This window comes from Danio rerio, chromosome 16 (genome assembly GCF_052040795.2).
Source record: "Danio rerio strain M-AB ecotype USA chromosome 16, GRCz13ab, whole genome shotgun sequence".
NCBI lineage: Eukaryota > Metazoa > Chordata > Actinopteri > Cypriniformes > Danionidae > Danio > Danio rerio.
In genome coordinates this window covers 8,541,157-8,557,361 of record NC_141036.1, presented here as the reverse complement: position 1 = coordinate 8,557,361, position 16,205 = coordinate 8,541,157, and the positions used below count along the sequence as shown (strand labels likewise).

The following is a 16,205-nucleotide window of genomic DNA, read 5'->3' as shown; positions in this document are numbered from 1 at the left end:
TGTCAATGGCAGTTTTTTATAATATAAGTCTATGGGACAGTTACCAGGGTGCTGTAAGTGGTTGCTAGGGTGTCGCTAGTATGTTGAAAGACCATCATTGATTGGCAGATTGGTTGTCCAAATTAAATGAACCCAACTCTTAGTCTGTTCGACAGTCTTGTGCATAATCATGAGGTCACAAAGTCAATGGGACTTTTCTGAATTTTCCAGGTCAGTTTTGAGAAAACCATAAGTATGATCATTGGGAAATGATAGAGTAACCTGAGTCAAGTTAGCAGTTAGTTTGGTTTTTGTAGCTTGAAAGGTTTAGGAGGAGATGCGTAAGGAAATTAGTCACAGAAAAAGAAGATGGAAGAAGAATAAGTTTATGTAGTAACAGTATGTTGACTTTCTCAAGCCATCATAATCATTCAGTATATAAAAGTGCCACTGTATTGTTACATTTCTAGTCCATGGTATTGTTAACTGTAACTAAAATGAATACGTTTTGTTAGGCATATGCAACAGTTCTTTTTTTTTTTACTATATCTTTTTCTACACCAACAATGTATAATCTTCATTCATCTGTGGATATGGCCGTAAACGACTTGATGAGGAAAACCGACATATACTGCAGCCTGACGTTGATCTTGCCCAATTACGTTCTAGCACCGAGCGAGCCTTTGTTCTGTCATGAGAAGGTGTTTGTTCAGATCTCTGAAAGCAGCTGTCATAAACAGGCTTTCAGCTGCCAGCATTGTTTGTCACTTTTTGTCCTGCTTTTGACAGGAAACGATGTTGTCAAGTGGTTTGCCATTTCTACGGTAGACTGTACACTCTTTTTGTTCAATCAGAGAATCTAAAACTCTTCATCTCTGGACCCTGTGAGGAACCACATCCTCACGGGTGTCACTATCAGAGTTTTGGTTGAATTTGTTATGTACAATATTGATGTACTCCTTATTTTTTATACGTTTTATTTCTGTTTCTCTTGTTTCCATAGTTTCCTGGTTATGTTGTGCACCAGTTTCTTGATGAGTTTCTTATTTTACTGTGTATACAGTTGAAGACAAAATTGTTTGCCTTCCTGTGAATTGTAATTCTTTTAAAAATATTTCCCAAGTGCTGTTTAATGGAGATGAAGTATTTTTCCAACAAAATTTTAAACATAATAGTTTTAATTAGTAATGTCTAATAATCAATTCTTGTTTCTTTGACATGATTACAGTATTGTTCTATTTTACTAGTTATTTGTCAAAATACTAATATCAAGCTTAAAGGTGATTGTTCTCAGAAACATTTTTTGTTGCGCTGGTGGAAAGTCTCTTCACATTCCAGTAGAAATTATTAAAGTAAATGATCTAAATGTATTTATATTTTATTTTATATTCATGGTAAGGCATAATACAAAAAAAATGTCCATCAAATTAAATAATGTCGGGCAGATAATTCCCATAATTCTGATAAGTAGCCCAAACTGTCTGTCAACAAATGCAGATTTGAACAATTGTTGCGCACCCGTCCACACAGTTGCACGTTCACAAGGGTTGCAGTCAAGAGGACATGAGTCAATCCAAAACTTTAAAATCCTGAATCATTATTGAAGTTGATTGCCCACTAGAGGAAGGACGTTACCATAGCAGAAGTATTTCTTCCAGGTAATGTTCTGTTTAAAAGTATTTTAGTCATGCTGATGTAGCTTTTGTTGTTATGAATGGGTTATATGCACAGAAGTGTTGTTTAGCCACTGAAATCTTCCGACGAAATAAGTAATTAGTGTAATTCCTGCAGCATGCCGGCCAACCACTAAGCAAACAGTAGCTTAATCACTTTAGGACAAAGTGTGTGAGAGAGTGAGACTGATTAGTGAGACTGATGAGAGAGTGATGAGAAGTTTTGCTTGCTAACTACATAACTTTTTGCTAGAAATAATACACTTTTTCTTTGGGAACTGTAGTGTAAAATACTATTAAAAATTGTAACTAGCGAATGACATGATCTAGTGCAGGGATCACTTTTCTCGTCAGGTTGCATTTAATTAAAGAATTTACAAACTATTATGCTGTGTTCACACCAGACACGGATAAATTGCGCTATTCGTGCTAAATAGCCACGTGAACATTTGAGTTTACTGGCTTATTTCGCGCATTAAATTCACTTCACAACAGACGCGGATTTGTGTGATGGGCAGGGCTTCTGTCTGCTCGGTGACTGTAGCTTTGTTGCTAAATGGCTAACATGGATTTTATTAAGAAAATAAATGTATATGTGCTATATGAAAGCTGAAAAACAACGTTGATTTGTTTGGAGCCATGTCTGAGTCCACTAGATCCTTTCAGAGGTGCACTAGCTCTGTGAGCTCATAAACTCCTCCAGAAATATAACCTGGATGATGGAGGCTTTCAGCGGTGCTTCCGACTGAGCCGAGCCCAGTTTGATGAACTGTTGTCGGTGTGTGCAGGAGGATTTTCCCCCAGGACACCAACAACAGGCGCTACGTCATAATCACGCCCCCACAAGAGCAAGCTCCTGATTGGTTAACGTGGCGCGAATGTCTGCTGAAGTTCAGATTTTTTAACTCAAGCGGCTCTCCGTTAAACAGAAATTGGGGGAAAAAATAAACAAACAGGGGGGTTAATAATTCCGACTTCAACTGTATATAATTAGACAAAGTAGATGGTTCACTTATATTTGTTTCTGCATAATACACTATAAAAGGAAAACCCACTTTAACATCGGAAGAACAACACAGTTCACATTTAATCTCCAATGTAAGGACGCAGTGACATGTTTCTTTCATGTTTCAATTTCTACAGACAGTTATATTCCATCATCCTTCCACATTTTTTTCGGCTTCCAGCACATAACAGAGATTTTTTATGGACAAACCGCTTATCCTATTTCTGTGATGTACTGTAGACACATAGCAGCTGAAGTGAGAGAAGATGGCGAATGAACACACAGGGAACGGCTCTACAAGAGTCACCCGAATGATCGCTATTTATTTTCGATGACAAGGGCCAGTGAGCTGGTGAATGAGAGGGTGAACTTTCCCTTTTTGTGTGTGTGAAGGGTATTGCTCTTTTCTCTTCCTCCAGGATTAGCCTTTAAAAGTGAGAGTGTCACAGTTAAGCCAGTTTTCTTTAGCTCTTCCCTGTCATCCAAGAATAGTTGATAAACTGCTGTTTCAGAAAGAACAAACTCACCTTCAGTTGACTGCGTTGTCATGTTCTTCAGGAAAATGTGTGACCTATTTTAATTTAAATATGGGTCAGTTTTCTTTAAGGAAGAACACAGCTTTGTGGCAACACAACAGGTACTTTGCATTACAGTTGCTGTGTTAATGGTTAAGTGATAGTTCACCCAAAAATGAAAAACTACTCGCACCTTCAAATGTTTCTAAACCTTTTTGAGTGTCTTTCTTTCTTTCAAGATATTTTGAAGGAGCTGAAAACCTTTAACTACTGTCCTTCGTAGTTTGAAAAAGAAATACTGTGGAATTTACTGGTTGCAGGTTTTCAGCATTCTTCAACATATCTTCTATTGTGTTCATCAGAATTAAGAAACGCATAAAGATTTGGAACGAGGAAAGGGTGAGTAAACAATGACAGAATTTTCATTTTTGGGTCAAATATTGTGCCATACTCACAACCCAGGCTCATTCTGAAAACGTATCACTATATACATTTCTGGAGAGCGCCAAATACGTACAAGGAGCTATGTTTTTTGCAGTGATTGTTTTCGCGAATCCATCGTTGTGTGTGCTTTTTGAGATTTCAAATTTCTCTCACAAGCGCCTTTCGCGCCTGCTGCTTGGGGAATTGGGTAAGCTAAATTGGCTGTAGCATATGTGTGGGTGTGAATGAATGTATGGGTGTTTCCCAGTACTGGGTTGTGGCTGGAACGGCATCCGCTGTGTAAAGCATATGCTGGATAAATTGGCGGTTCATTTCACTGTCGTGACCCATGATAAAAAAGGGAGTAAGCTGAAGAAACATAAATAAATTATATTTATTTCTGAGCACAAAAAAATGACTGGCATACATTTTTATCAGGATTTACAGATGATGTCTTCTAAAATGTCATTAAACATGTAATTTATTAACTTTTAATACAGTTTATAAATAGTTTCAGGTATATTAGAACAAGTGTCATTTAATGACAAACTAGAATAGTACAATTTAAAAAATAAAAATAATGAATTAATAAAATGCATTTTTTATATAATACAACAGGGCAAATCTGTGAACATTTTAATGACTTCCTTTTAAAGGTATTAACTGTTGTTCAAAGCGAGGGAGGAAAAAGAGTTCCCAGTAGGAAGCTATAGCTAATTTGCTAATTAGCTAATGTGTGATCCGTTCTGACAGAGCAATCATTAGATCTAAATGTCAGTAATATGATTTCTTTTCTTTTTTTTTATTATTCTTCATTTAGGTAGAAGAAAAATGGCAGATATGGTCTTCCAGATGCAACTTTTATCAGATTTACCTGCATTTTTTTATGTAATGCTTTGCAAAGTTCATTTAGAATTATACAATACTTGTCAGATAAAGGCAGATGCAGACAATGCTTTTCATTGCGCACACCTAACCTTCCCCTAACCCTGTCCCTCACAGTGACATCACTGGCTCCATTGAGTGCATTGTGTCTGACATTGCAAGTTCGAGACTTGCAGTTTCAGCTTGCAATATCAAGACTGCATCCAGATACTATTGGAGAAAGATGGCTGTATGTTGTTTCATTTTTGCATAGCTACATTAATATGTTATGCTGAATGAGGACTGAACACTATTTCACCCACGTTATTTAAATTTAACTCTGAAGTACACACTTGCTTTTAAAGGACCATGACACCCCTAACTTTCGATTCAGGTCTACCTCAGAATTTTTTTAAAAGATGCATCACAGTGGGCGTGGAGCTCTGCGAGCAAAGGGCAGGAGTGGGCGTGGCCAGCAGAGCAGGGGAGAAGGGGGGGAGCGAACAACTGTCAGTCGGTTCACAAAATGAGACACAAACCATGCCGAGACCCATGATTTTAGAGTTTACAAAGTTAAAATGCAAAGAAATAAACAGTATGCCCTGCTACATTTTTTATTTCATATACACATAACAACAATTTATATCATTATAAAGATAATCGTGTTCGTATAAACACTAAATGAGGACTTTTCCCCTCAATCCTTGGGTCTGAATGCAGACTCAGTGCAGCAGGTCTCTGCCCTGTCTATTTTAACTATTTTAATTAGCCCTGCTGGTAATCTGGAGGATTTAGGCAAACACAGCAGCACGGCGATGTGTCTAAATGAGAACGAACTCTACTGATAAAGGACAAAGTAAACCATTCTCCAATTCTCGTACTGCTCTCCCGACAAAAATGCTTGCAGCACACACAACTTTGCTGTATTGGCCCTAACAGGATCGCAGGGAAAAATATGCAACAAACCCCGTGTATCATGGAAACAAACAAGTAGGATTTGAAGAAACACGATATAAAGACTTTGGAGTGGCCTACACTCTTAAAAGAAACGGTTCTATATAGAACCAAAAATGGTTCTATCAAGCGCTTCATATATGGAACCCCAAAAAGGTTCTAAATAGAACCATTTTAAGGGTTCATTAAATAGAACCCCAAATGGTTCTTCGAATTCAAGTTAGATGGTTCTATTTAGAACCATTTAAGGGTTCTTTATTTAGGTAGCATACAGTCTGTGTATGCGCGGCAGGCCAGAGTCACGGTGGCAGGCTAGATTGACCATCAGGCCACCGGGAAAGGTCCCAGTTCTCCCTATGGCCAGTCCGTCCCTGGATATTATTAAAACCTTTTAAAGCCAAACATGTTTTAATAATCCATAGATGAAAGATCTATACACAAAAATGCAGGCTAAATGTATTGTGAAATATTAAACCTTTAAGTATATATATATATATATATATATATATATATATATATATATATATATATATATATATATATATATATATATATATATATATATATAAGGTGTGAATGATGAATTTGTGGTGGACTTCTCCTTTCGAAAAAATAACCGTCACTCTCGAGGCTCTTCACCACCTGTCCACGACAATGATTATCAGTTTAAAATAAATTATTAAATCATAAAAACATGGTACTGCATAGTCTAAATAAATAAACTGGTTATTTTATTTATTTTACAAAAAAATTTGTTAAAAATGTAAAATTTTAAGTATATATAAAATATAAGTTATATGCTAATGTGCAAACCTGAATTAAAAAATCACATTATACTGTACACTGATAAAGTTTTTGACCACAGCATTCATTTTATTAGGTTTTGACTCAAAAAGCTTTGTATATCTGTGTTATAGCTTATAATTATTTTTTAATCTTTACTAGATAATTATGTCATGAATCAAAAACTATAGAACCATTTTAATCAAAAAGGTTCTTTGCACTCAAAAGGTTCTAAATGAAACCATTTTTTGGGTAAAAGGTTCTACTGGCCAAGTATAGAACCCCAAGGTTCTATATAGAACCTCTAGGAACCTTTTTTTTTTTAGAGTGTAGTCAAAGTCCTGACCTGAATCCAATTGAGAAGCTGTAGCATGACCTTGAAAAGGCAGGTCATGCTCAAAAACTCACCAATGTGGCAGATTTACAACCCGTTTGCAAAGATGACGAGTGGGCCAAAATTCTTCCACAGATTATTAAAAAACAACATACAGAAAGATTACTGTTGCTTGAGATTACTGTTTTACTGTACGTTCATCAAACAAATCCAGCCTTGACTATAATAAAAAACATCATTCAAAGACATAATATTAGGATAATTATATTAATACAATGATAATAATAATACAAACATGTGTAGAATAGTGTAGTAGATTATACTGAAAAATTAATTTAGAATATTTACATCCAGGGCGTCATCACTGCTGTAAAATGAAATAGATGTGCCAAATAAATCAAGAAGAAAAACAGATTAAAAGAGCAAATAAGAGTGATATGTACAGTATGTCACCTTCCATTAACACCTCAAACACCTTGCTTTTAAATAAAATATGTAACAACCATGTGAAGTCATATTATGACTGTAAACAGCTTGTTTGTTGAATTCATTAGCTGTTTTTACAGTGTTATTTAGATTTTACTACTCCAGTTTGTTCCAGTACTCCATTAGTTCACCAGCAAATGATTTATACAGTATGTTTTGAATCATTAAGGCGTAGTCTGTGCAAGAAACCTACTGGAAAACAACGGCTTTGAGATATTTTCCCCTTATTTTCCCAAAACAACAAGTCTGCGTAATTCATCTTTATGTTTTCCATCTGTCTTCTTGTGTTTGTTGTGCTTGGATTGTTGCCTTCTTTAACAGTGCGATGTCTTTGCCATACTCGTTTGTACCATTTGCTTTTGCCAGTTTAACACACCATGGTGTCAGTATGTTTACTTGTTAAGAGGAACACGGTGAGTTTAAAGTAAGACACTTCATTTGCAAGAGTCTTCTAATCGTAAACAAAACACAACAACTTCAGTTTGTTATGGGGTTTTACAGTAGCTTTACGTTCAGCCCTTTCCTTCAATCGTCTGAACATTTAGTCAACTTTCCACTCTCTCTTCCAGTGGGAATTCAGACACATTTGATACTTTAGGAACTTGAAGATTTGTTAATGGTTGTGTTGGATTTGTTTTGGCAGGTGTTGCGTGCGTCTGGATCAGTGAAGGATTGAATGCTTCACTGTGTTTTCTTAACAGTTTTTTTAGATCATGTGAACTGCTGAAGGGTTTTGCTTTTGGCTTACTGTTAACACACTGCCCCAAATTTAACGATTCCTCAGTGAAATGTAATTGTTGTTGTAAATTCATTCATTCATTCATTCATTCATTTTCTTGTCGGCTTAGTCCCTTTATTAATCCGGGGTCGCCACAGCGGAATGAACCGCAAACTTATCCAGCAAGTTTTTACGCAGCGGATGCCCTTCCAGCCGCAACCCATCTCTGGGAAACATAACAATAATATGAGGCTTTATTAAAAGTAGAACACCAACTCTAACTTTTATAATAATAATATAAAATAACTTACAACTCACAATAATAACTTAAATCAATGACTTATAATCATAACTATAACTGTACATACTTGTAGAAACAATTATGACCTAAATATCTACTTGACTTCAAAGAGACATTCATTTTTTTGTGTAAGTTATTAGTCAAACAGGCCCCGACCTGTCCGCAGCAGGGTGTTACTTCTCAGCCTTGTGAAACTGCACACAAGACTTTTCTTTTTAAACACAAACATAATGGAAGTCTTTCACAGGTGCTATCTGCTAAAGTCGTAAAAATGTCAGCCAGGAGGGAGAGATCTCACAGTATCGAGAAATTGCTTTCCTGTTTGGCATCCAGAAGTATAGATGGAAAGCCGTAGCATTTAGGTATATTATCATGATTCACGTACTGATATTTATTCCTTGATAAAACCTTTTGGTAACACTTTATAATAACTACACACTATAAATCATTTATTAAGCATTAGCATCTAGTGAATTCATCATCTGTTAAGCATTAACTTTACATTAATAAGTGTTAGTAAGCAGTTTATAACTGCAGCTACAAATGCTCTATTCTTGACTTACAAACATATTTAAAATGTGTTTAATAATCGTATTTTCATACTTAGTTAATGATTTATTTTTCATTACTAAATGAAGTATTGCATTATTTACAAATCAGTTGTATTTAAGAGTAGTTGAGGGTTTTTAGGATCATTCAGAATGAGTTAGTAAATGATTAATAAACTATTGAAATCAACATTTATATATCTTATTATTCAGGAATATATTAATGGTTACTGAGTATGTTAATAAATGCTTTATTAACTCAACTCCATCTAGTTTTGTGACCTAATTTAAAGCGAGGACTATTCATGCTTTATAAATCCCTTATAAATGACAATTAAAGGCTCAGTTAAATTATAAACAAAAAGAATGACATTATTCATTTCTATTCATTTATTTGTCCTTCATAATGTCCTATTCATTCATTTTAAATAAAAAATAAATCTTTGCAACCTTATCTAAAATAAAATCACTGTATAGTTTAAACATTGCATCTTATTATATTGTTAAATTATTATATTGTTGTTGTTTTATCTAGTTGGATGTTGTATTTTGACACTCCTGTTATTCAGCAATGTTTAAACTTTATCAAAATTGTACTTTTTAGAAAAGATTGCACAGATGTTTTGTTCATTTGATTCTGAGCCTTTAATTGTCATTTATAAGGGATTTATAAAGCATGAATAGTCCTCACTTTAGATTAGGTCACAAAACTGCATGAAGTTGAGTTAATAAAGCATTTATTAACATATTAGTTAACTATTAATATATTCCTGAATAATAAGACATAAATGTTGATTTCAATAGTTTATTAATCATTTACTAACTCATTCTGAATCATCCTAAAACCCTCAACTACAAATGGTTTGTAAATAATACGATACTCAATTTAGTAATGAAAAATAAATCATTATCTAAGTATGAAAATACAATTATTAAACACATTATATAGGTGCTTATAAGTCAAGAATAGAGCATTTGTAGCTGCAGTTATAAACTGCTTACTAACGCTTATTAATGTAGAGTAAATGCTTAACAGATAATGAATTCACTATTTGCTAATGCTTAATAAATGATTTATAGTGTGTAGTTATTATAAAGTGTTACCAACCTTTTTAATATCTGTAAACATGTTTATTATTACACACATAATTATGTTATTAAGTAGTATAGGCTACATTATATACAGTAGGCTTAATATACATACAGATAATTTCCCAGTGCTAGGTTGTAGCTAGAAGGGCATACCGTGTGTAAAACATATGCTGGATAAGTTGGCGGTTCATTCCGCTGTGGTGACCAATGATGAATAAAGAGACTAAGCCAAAGGAAAATTAATGAATGAATATATTAAATCAGCTGTAATCAGGAGTAACTACAGTACATTTGTTGAAGTAGAGTGAAGCTTTTCTAATAGCAAGCTACTTTTTCTAATAACTATGTCAAAATGCTGATTAAAAGTATAGTGAATATGTCAAAATATGGTTATATATTTACAAAATGTTGTTCCATTAAATAGCTTTGGAAACCTGCTTTTATTACAGCTTATAATGTAGCAAACTACCCTTTCGAAACAGCTCTATAAAGAAACGCTGGAGGCAGAGAGAGCTGTACTCTTCACTCAGGACTGTTTTTCACAGTTATTTTCCTTTTCAGCAGCCATTTCATGCTATATTTTACTCTTTAGAGCTGTGTGTACAGTTTCAAGATGATTGGTGCCTATTCTAAACCTTAAATGACAGGCTTTGCTCAGTTTAGAATGGTCAAGGCTGGGGCAGGAAAACTAGAGAATGGAACTAAAAACACATCAAATACAATGACATTTTCAAGACCTGGTTTTCTCATTACAGTAATCTTTGTTTTGCATTTTAGATATAATTTTGAACTGAACTTTCTCCATTCAGCCTGGTTAATTTCCCTGCAAATCTCTGTAAAACTAAGAGCTGTGAATGATCCAGTCTACATTATAGTCTGACAATGCAGAATTTGGGATTAAACAGCACAGGCTCAATGGAAATATGCACCACGGCCTACATTTTTGCACAATGCATACATTTTGTTGCACATTGACAAATACTCTAGAGGGCGCTGTGTACATTTTTGCTAATACAGTTGACCCTCATTGATCGCGGGAGTTACATTCTAAAGAAACCCGCAATAGGCGAAATCCGCAAAGTAGACAGCTTTTTACAATTATTATAGATGTTTTAACCCTTTAACTACACCACAAAGAAAAAAAAATTGGATTGCATTTCTTAACTCTTTAAGTCGCTAGTAACAAGCTCGATGTTTTTTTTTTTTCAACACATCCCATAATTTCTAAAATATCAGCCTCTACCAAATGGTTGATACGTCAGTTTATGGTAAAAGTACCGGACGTAATACTTACACTATGGAAAATCTGAAAATATGAAGTTAGAGAAATTGAATTTAAAAAATATTCAGAATAAAACATTTTTGAATACTAAATCATCCTTATTTTTTGAAGTATGACATTATTCAAAAAAGGTAATGATTCGCACTCAATTGCTTCGTACTGTTTTTATTTTTTATTTTTCTTACATTTTAAGGGTGATTAAAAGACAGACGTTTCGGCACAAAGCCTTCCTCAGTGTGTGGCAAACACAAACCGGTTGTGCACATTTGCATGTTATTTAAAATGAAATTATTCAATAATTACATGTGTGTAAGTATAGTGTATATACTGTCATATTGGGGTGAAATAAACACACCCAGTCCTTTTTTTTTTTCAAATTTAACAACATATAACAGTGGACCAATTGGAGCGGTTTTCAGATCGACCGCAAATTTACATAGGAGTGCGGTCCCCTTGCCCACCAATATTGATTGACAGCTGCGCTCATTAACATGTCTCCATAGTAATAAATAAAATCATATCGACAAGACAGGACGAGCGCAAAGCAACCGGGAATAAAAGGTTTGTTCAGTTTGCTAGGATCATCAATCATCATCAGACGTGATCAAGAGTGAGTTTTACAAGTTTAACATGTTTTAAAACAGTGCACGTGTTTAATGAAGTACAGCCATTCACTTCAGATTCACTTCATCAGCACAGCTGCATGTCTTTCTCACTGTTTCTCTGTGTGTATGTGTCTGCGCTATGTATGTGTGTGTCTATGTGTCTGACTGTCTACGCTATGTACGTGTGTGTGTTTGGGTCTGCGCTACGTGTCTGTGCTATGTGTGTGTGTGTGTGTCTGCGCTGTGTGTGCGTGAACTCACTGTTGCAACTCCACAAAAAACGCATCAAATACTGATTGGTAAAGTTCTTACTGTAGTATTTCCCACAAACGTTACGTGAGATCTGCTTCCTGAGGCAGCCGAGGGCGGCGATTAAGGCATGTTGCTGACAGGCACGTGGGATCGGTGGGCAGGGATGACTCGCCTTAAAGGCCCAGTGCAAAAAAAATAGCAACATCCCAGCTATAATACAGACACTTCAAACAGCTATAATAAATACTCTGATGGGTGTTTTGAGCTGAAACTTTACAGACACATTCTGGGGACAAAATACTTATTATAAATATGAAAAAAGGGGTAACCTATATGCCCTTTAATAAATATGTAGAATAAATAATTTCCAATAAAGAATACATCTCTAATAAAGAATAAATATGTATATTTTTGCCCAAAGGCAACACGGTGGCGCAGAAGGTAGTGCTGTCCCCTCACAGCAAGAAGATCGCTGGTTCGAGCCTCGGCTGGGTCAGTTGGCATTTTCTGTGTGGAGTTTGCATGTGCTCCCCACCTTCGCGTGGGTTTCCTCCAGGTGCTCCGGTTTCCCCCACAAGTCCAAAGACATGCGCTATAGGTGAATTGGGTAAGCTAAATTGTCCATAGTGTATGTGTGTGAATGAGTGTGTTTGCCAGTGATGGGTTGCAGCTGGAAGGGCATCCGCTGCGTAAAACATATGCTGGATAAGTTGGCGGTTCATTCCGCTGTGGGGACCCTGGATTAATAAAGGGACTAAGCTGTAAAGAAAATGAATGAATAAATTTAGTGATTTTCAACTTAATTTGTTTCAAGAGTTCACACTTAGCTCATGATTTATACATAGCTTGTTTGGCATGCTGTCCCGGGAGAGAGCCCTGAGCTCAAGGGATCCTCGAGCCCAGGGCTCCCCCCCTTTTGCAGGGCGAGTGGAGATTGAGCTCAGGTCTATCTCAAACTCCCCCGCTGCTGAGGCCAAGGCGAACTTCCTGAGAGTAAGACATTATAAAAAAGGTTTAGGCTTGTTTTATCTATAATATAGAGCACATTTGGATGGTGGGAGGAAACCGGGGAACCCGGGGGAAACCCACGCGGACACGGGGAGAACATGCAAACTCCACACAGAAATACCAGATGGCTCAGCGAGGACCCAACACCATTGGTATTCTTGCTGTGAGGCAACAGTGCTAGTCACTGGGCCACCGTGCCGCCCATTCTGGATAAAGGAGGAAGAAGGGGAGGAGGGGGGTTTCTTCCAGACGAAGATAGTTGTAGAAAGGAAATGAGGATATATATAGTGGTTTAGGATCCTTTGATTGGAGGATCATAATTAGTTAATGTGGACCAGCTGGGTAAATCATGAGCACATGCTCCTCTCGAAATTAGTTTAAAACTAAACTTCACTTGTTTCAATTCAACCCAAATATATTTTTACAACCACTTAACTGAAAAAAATCCAAGGAATCATCTTTGAATATTTTTTTTTTCAGGGACAGGGTTTCACAAAAAATGTAGACTGTGCAAGTCTTTCCACTGAGATTACAATGGAACAGACACATGTGGAAAATCCCTACCACATATGGAAAAGGGTGAAAGGAATATCCAGCATATGTGTTCAACATCTAGACTATGAATGGAATTCCCTCTGAAAACATCCCCCTGAAATCCAAACTTCTTTTCCTGTTTAAGTTTACAAAGGATTTCTCTTTGAAATGTATGACCTACTTGCTGACTTTATTGTCCCATTTGTCTTTACAAACACCTTCTCCGCTGTGTCTTGCAGGCTTTCAGGCTGTGGATGAAGCTCAGACTGAAATGTCGGTTTGTGGTGGCCTTCCTGTTTCTCTTCAGCCTGTCAGTGGCGATAATATACACCCTTCCTCCATTCCAATCCGAGCAGATCAGAGCGAACGTACGAGGCCCTCGCAATAACAAACCTAGCAAGCTATTGGAGAAGTGGTCTCTGAGACCGTATAAGAAGCTTCCAGGCAAATCCTTGAAGAACCCTGAAATGAAAGATTCCGCTAAACATCTCCTGATGTTCAGTCATTTCCATCAAACGTTTTCCTCTGGAAAAATAGCTGAAGGAAAAGCATCAACCAAGAAGCCTTCAAGCAAACAATATATGAAGAATCCAAACAAACATCCAATCAAGTCATTCCGAGGCAGTGCCAAAAGGGCGCAAGCTGTTAGACTTCGAAATAGCAGCAGCTCCAACACAACCATCCATCTCCTTCGCTCCAGACATGACCCAGCATTCCCTCATTCCGCCAGCATCCGGAGCCTCCGCCCAAATAACAAGACATGCAGGCACAAATGCACTCCAGATGGGGACAAAGTAGAGAGGATTGTAGGCCACTTCTCCGATGCACAGCAGGTGGTAAAACTGAAACAAGCCCCTAGAGAAGCAGGAGCACATGAAAGACAAGCTGGGCCCTCTGAGAGGAAGAGGCCCAAATTTAAAACAGAAAGAGAGGCTGAGGCTGGCATCAGTGACTGGTGTAAGACTTTCAATGAAAGCTGGAACCAAACCAAAGCAGAGTCTCTCCCCTGGTTGAGTGCGGATGATATAAAGAAGATGGCACTTCTCTCCAGAGGCACTGTTGTGAGTAAAGCCCGGCTTCCCGGCCATGGACAAGTACTTCAAGTCGGATTAAGCGATAAAAATGACACCTTTGCATCTGCAGGTCATCTCAAACGCTGCCAGAAAGAAAGCTGCGCTCTCATAAAACGCCCCAATGACTGGTCTGAAGTGTTCGCCTTTCACCTGGACAGAGTTTTAGGTCTGAATCGGAGCTTGCCCGCAGTGTTAAGAGCATTTCACAGTGAGATTCTACCTTACAAATACACATCTGGATCTCCCAGACCGGTGGTATGGTGGGATCCTAGCATCCAACATCTGTCTGATGCTGAGAACGACCAGAACTCTTTCTCACTCACCTGGCCGCAATATCAGGCTCTGCTCAAGAGCAGGTGTGGAATTCAGGTCCCGCTGAACTTCACCACATGTGTGGGAGTTCATCATTCAGAGTGGGGGCGACTGGCCTTGTTTGACTTCCTGCTGCAGGTAAGAAACGGTGAAGAAACATAATTGTTTTTTGGTGTTCGATTTCTGATGTATAAAATTATTTATTGTATGTAGCGTATGAAGTAAACTGCTAAATTATGTTGCAAAAACATTAGAAAATGTGATTATCTTATGACTTAAATCCCCCAAAAATACACACACTATTAACCATTTTTGTAAATTACACTATATTTAACTGTAATATGAAATGTATTTTACTGTAGGACAGTTATGCAGTTTGTTACTGTATTTTGAAAATTGATTTGTGAAAATTACTTTAAATATATGTAATATATACAATACTGTAAACACATATACAGCACAGTAAATGTTTAACAGTAAGTAACTGGCGAACTGCTGTCTAATCTAACCACCCCGGGCTCATTGTGGAAACGTAGCCCCGCGGACGTTTCTGCGGACCGCGATTAACGTCCCGGGAGGTAAGTATTCGAGCGGTTTTTGTTTTCGCGGATCCGCGAGAGGCCGCTGTGCGCGTTTTTTCGCGTCTCGGGCGCCTCTCGGGAGCGCGCATCGTTCGCGCCCGTGCCGTTCTCGCGCAAAAAGCCGCCGGATCGGCCGACTCGGCTTTAATCCATAATAACAAAAACATTTTAAGGTTAAAGTCCGTTTATTTCACAGTTGAAGTCAGAATTATTAGCCCCCCTTTAATTATTGTTTTTTTTATATTTTCCAAATTATGTTTAACCGAGCAAGGAAATTTTCACACAATGTCTGATAATATTTTTTCTTCTGGAGAAAGTCTTATTTGTTTTATTTTGACGTGACTAAAATCAGTTTTTAATTTTTTCAACACCATTTTAAGGTCAAAATTATTAGCCCCTTTCAGCTATATATTTTCCGATAGTCTACAGAAGAAATTATCAATTTACAATGACTTGCCTAATTACCCTAACCTGCCCAGTTAATTTAATTAACCTAGTTAAGACTTTAAAGGTCACTTTACGCTGTATAGAAGTGTCTTGAAAAATATATAGTCAAATATTATTCACTGTCACCATGCCAAAGATAAAATAAATCAGTTATTAGTAATAAGTTATTAAAAGTATTATGTTTAGAAATTTGTCAAATTCTGAAAAAAAGAAATGAAAAAAAATCTTCTCTCCATTAAATAAAAAATAGGGGGGAAAAATAAATAGGGGGGCTAATAATTCAGGGGGGGCTAACAATTCTGACTTCAACTGTATGTGTATTTAAATAATATAAGGGTGGGGTAGTGGCGCAGTGGGTAGCTCTGTCGCCTCACAGCAAGAAGTTTGCTGATTCGAGCCTCAGCTGTTACAGTTGGCATTACTGTGTGGAGTTTA

At 36.9% G+C, this 16,205-nt stretch overlaps 1 protein-coding gene and 1 long non-coding RNA gene across 6 annotated transcripts in view; one reads left to right on the top strand and one right to left on the bottom strand.

Moving 5' to 3' along the window:
• LOC147840126 (uncharacterized) overlaps window positions 1-16,205 on the bottom strand; it is a 402,217-nt gene that overhangs the window by 270,341 nt on the left and 115,671 nt on the right. The window lies entirely within an intron of this gene.
• Window positions 1-16,205, top strand: part of gask1a (golgi associated kinase 1A) — a 60,078-nt gene that overhangs the window by 17,807 nt on the left and 26,066 nt on the right. For all 4 annotated transcript variants that reach the window (XM_087286617.1, XM_087286618.1, XM_087286615.1 and 1 more), the window contains exon 2: window positions 13,597-14,880. In XM_087286617.1, coding sequence (XP_087142743.1) covers window positions 13,597-14,880 — 1,284 coding nt within the window. The remainder of the gene's footprint in view (window positions 1-13,596; window positions 14,881-16,205) is intronic.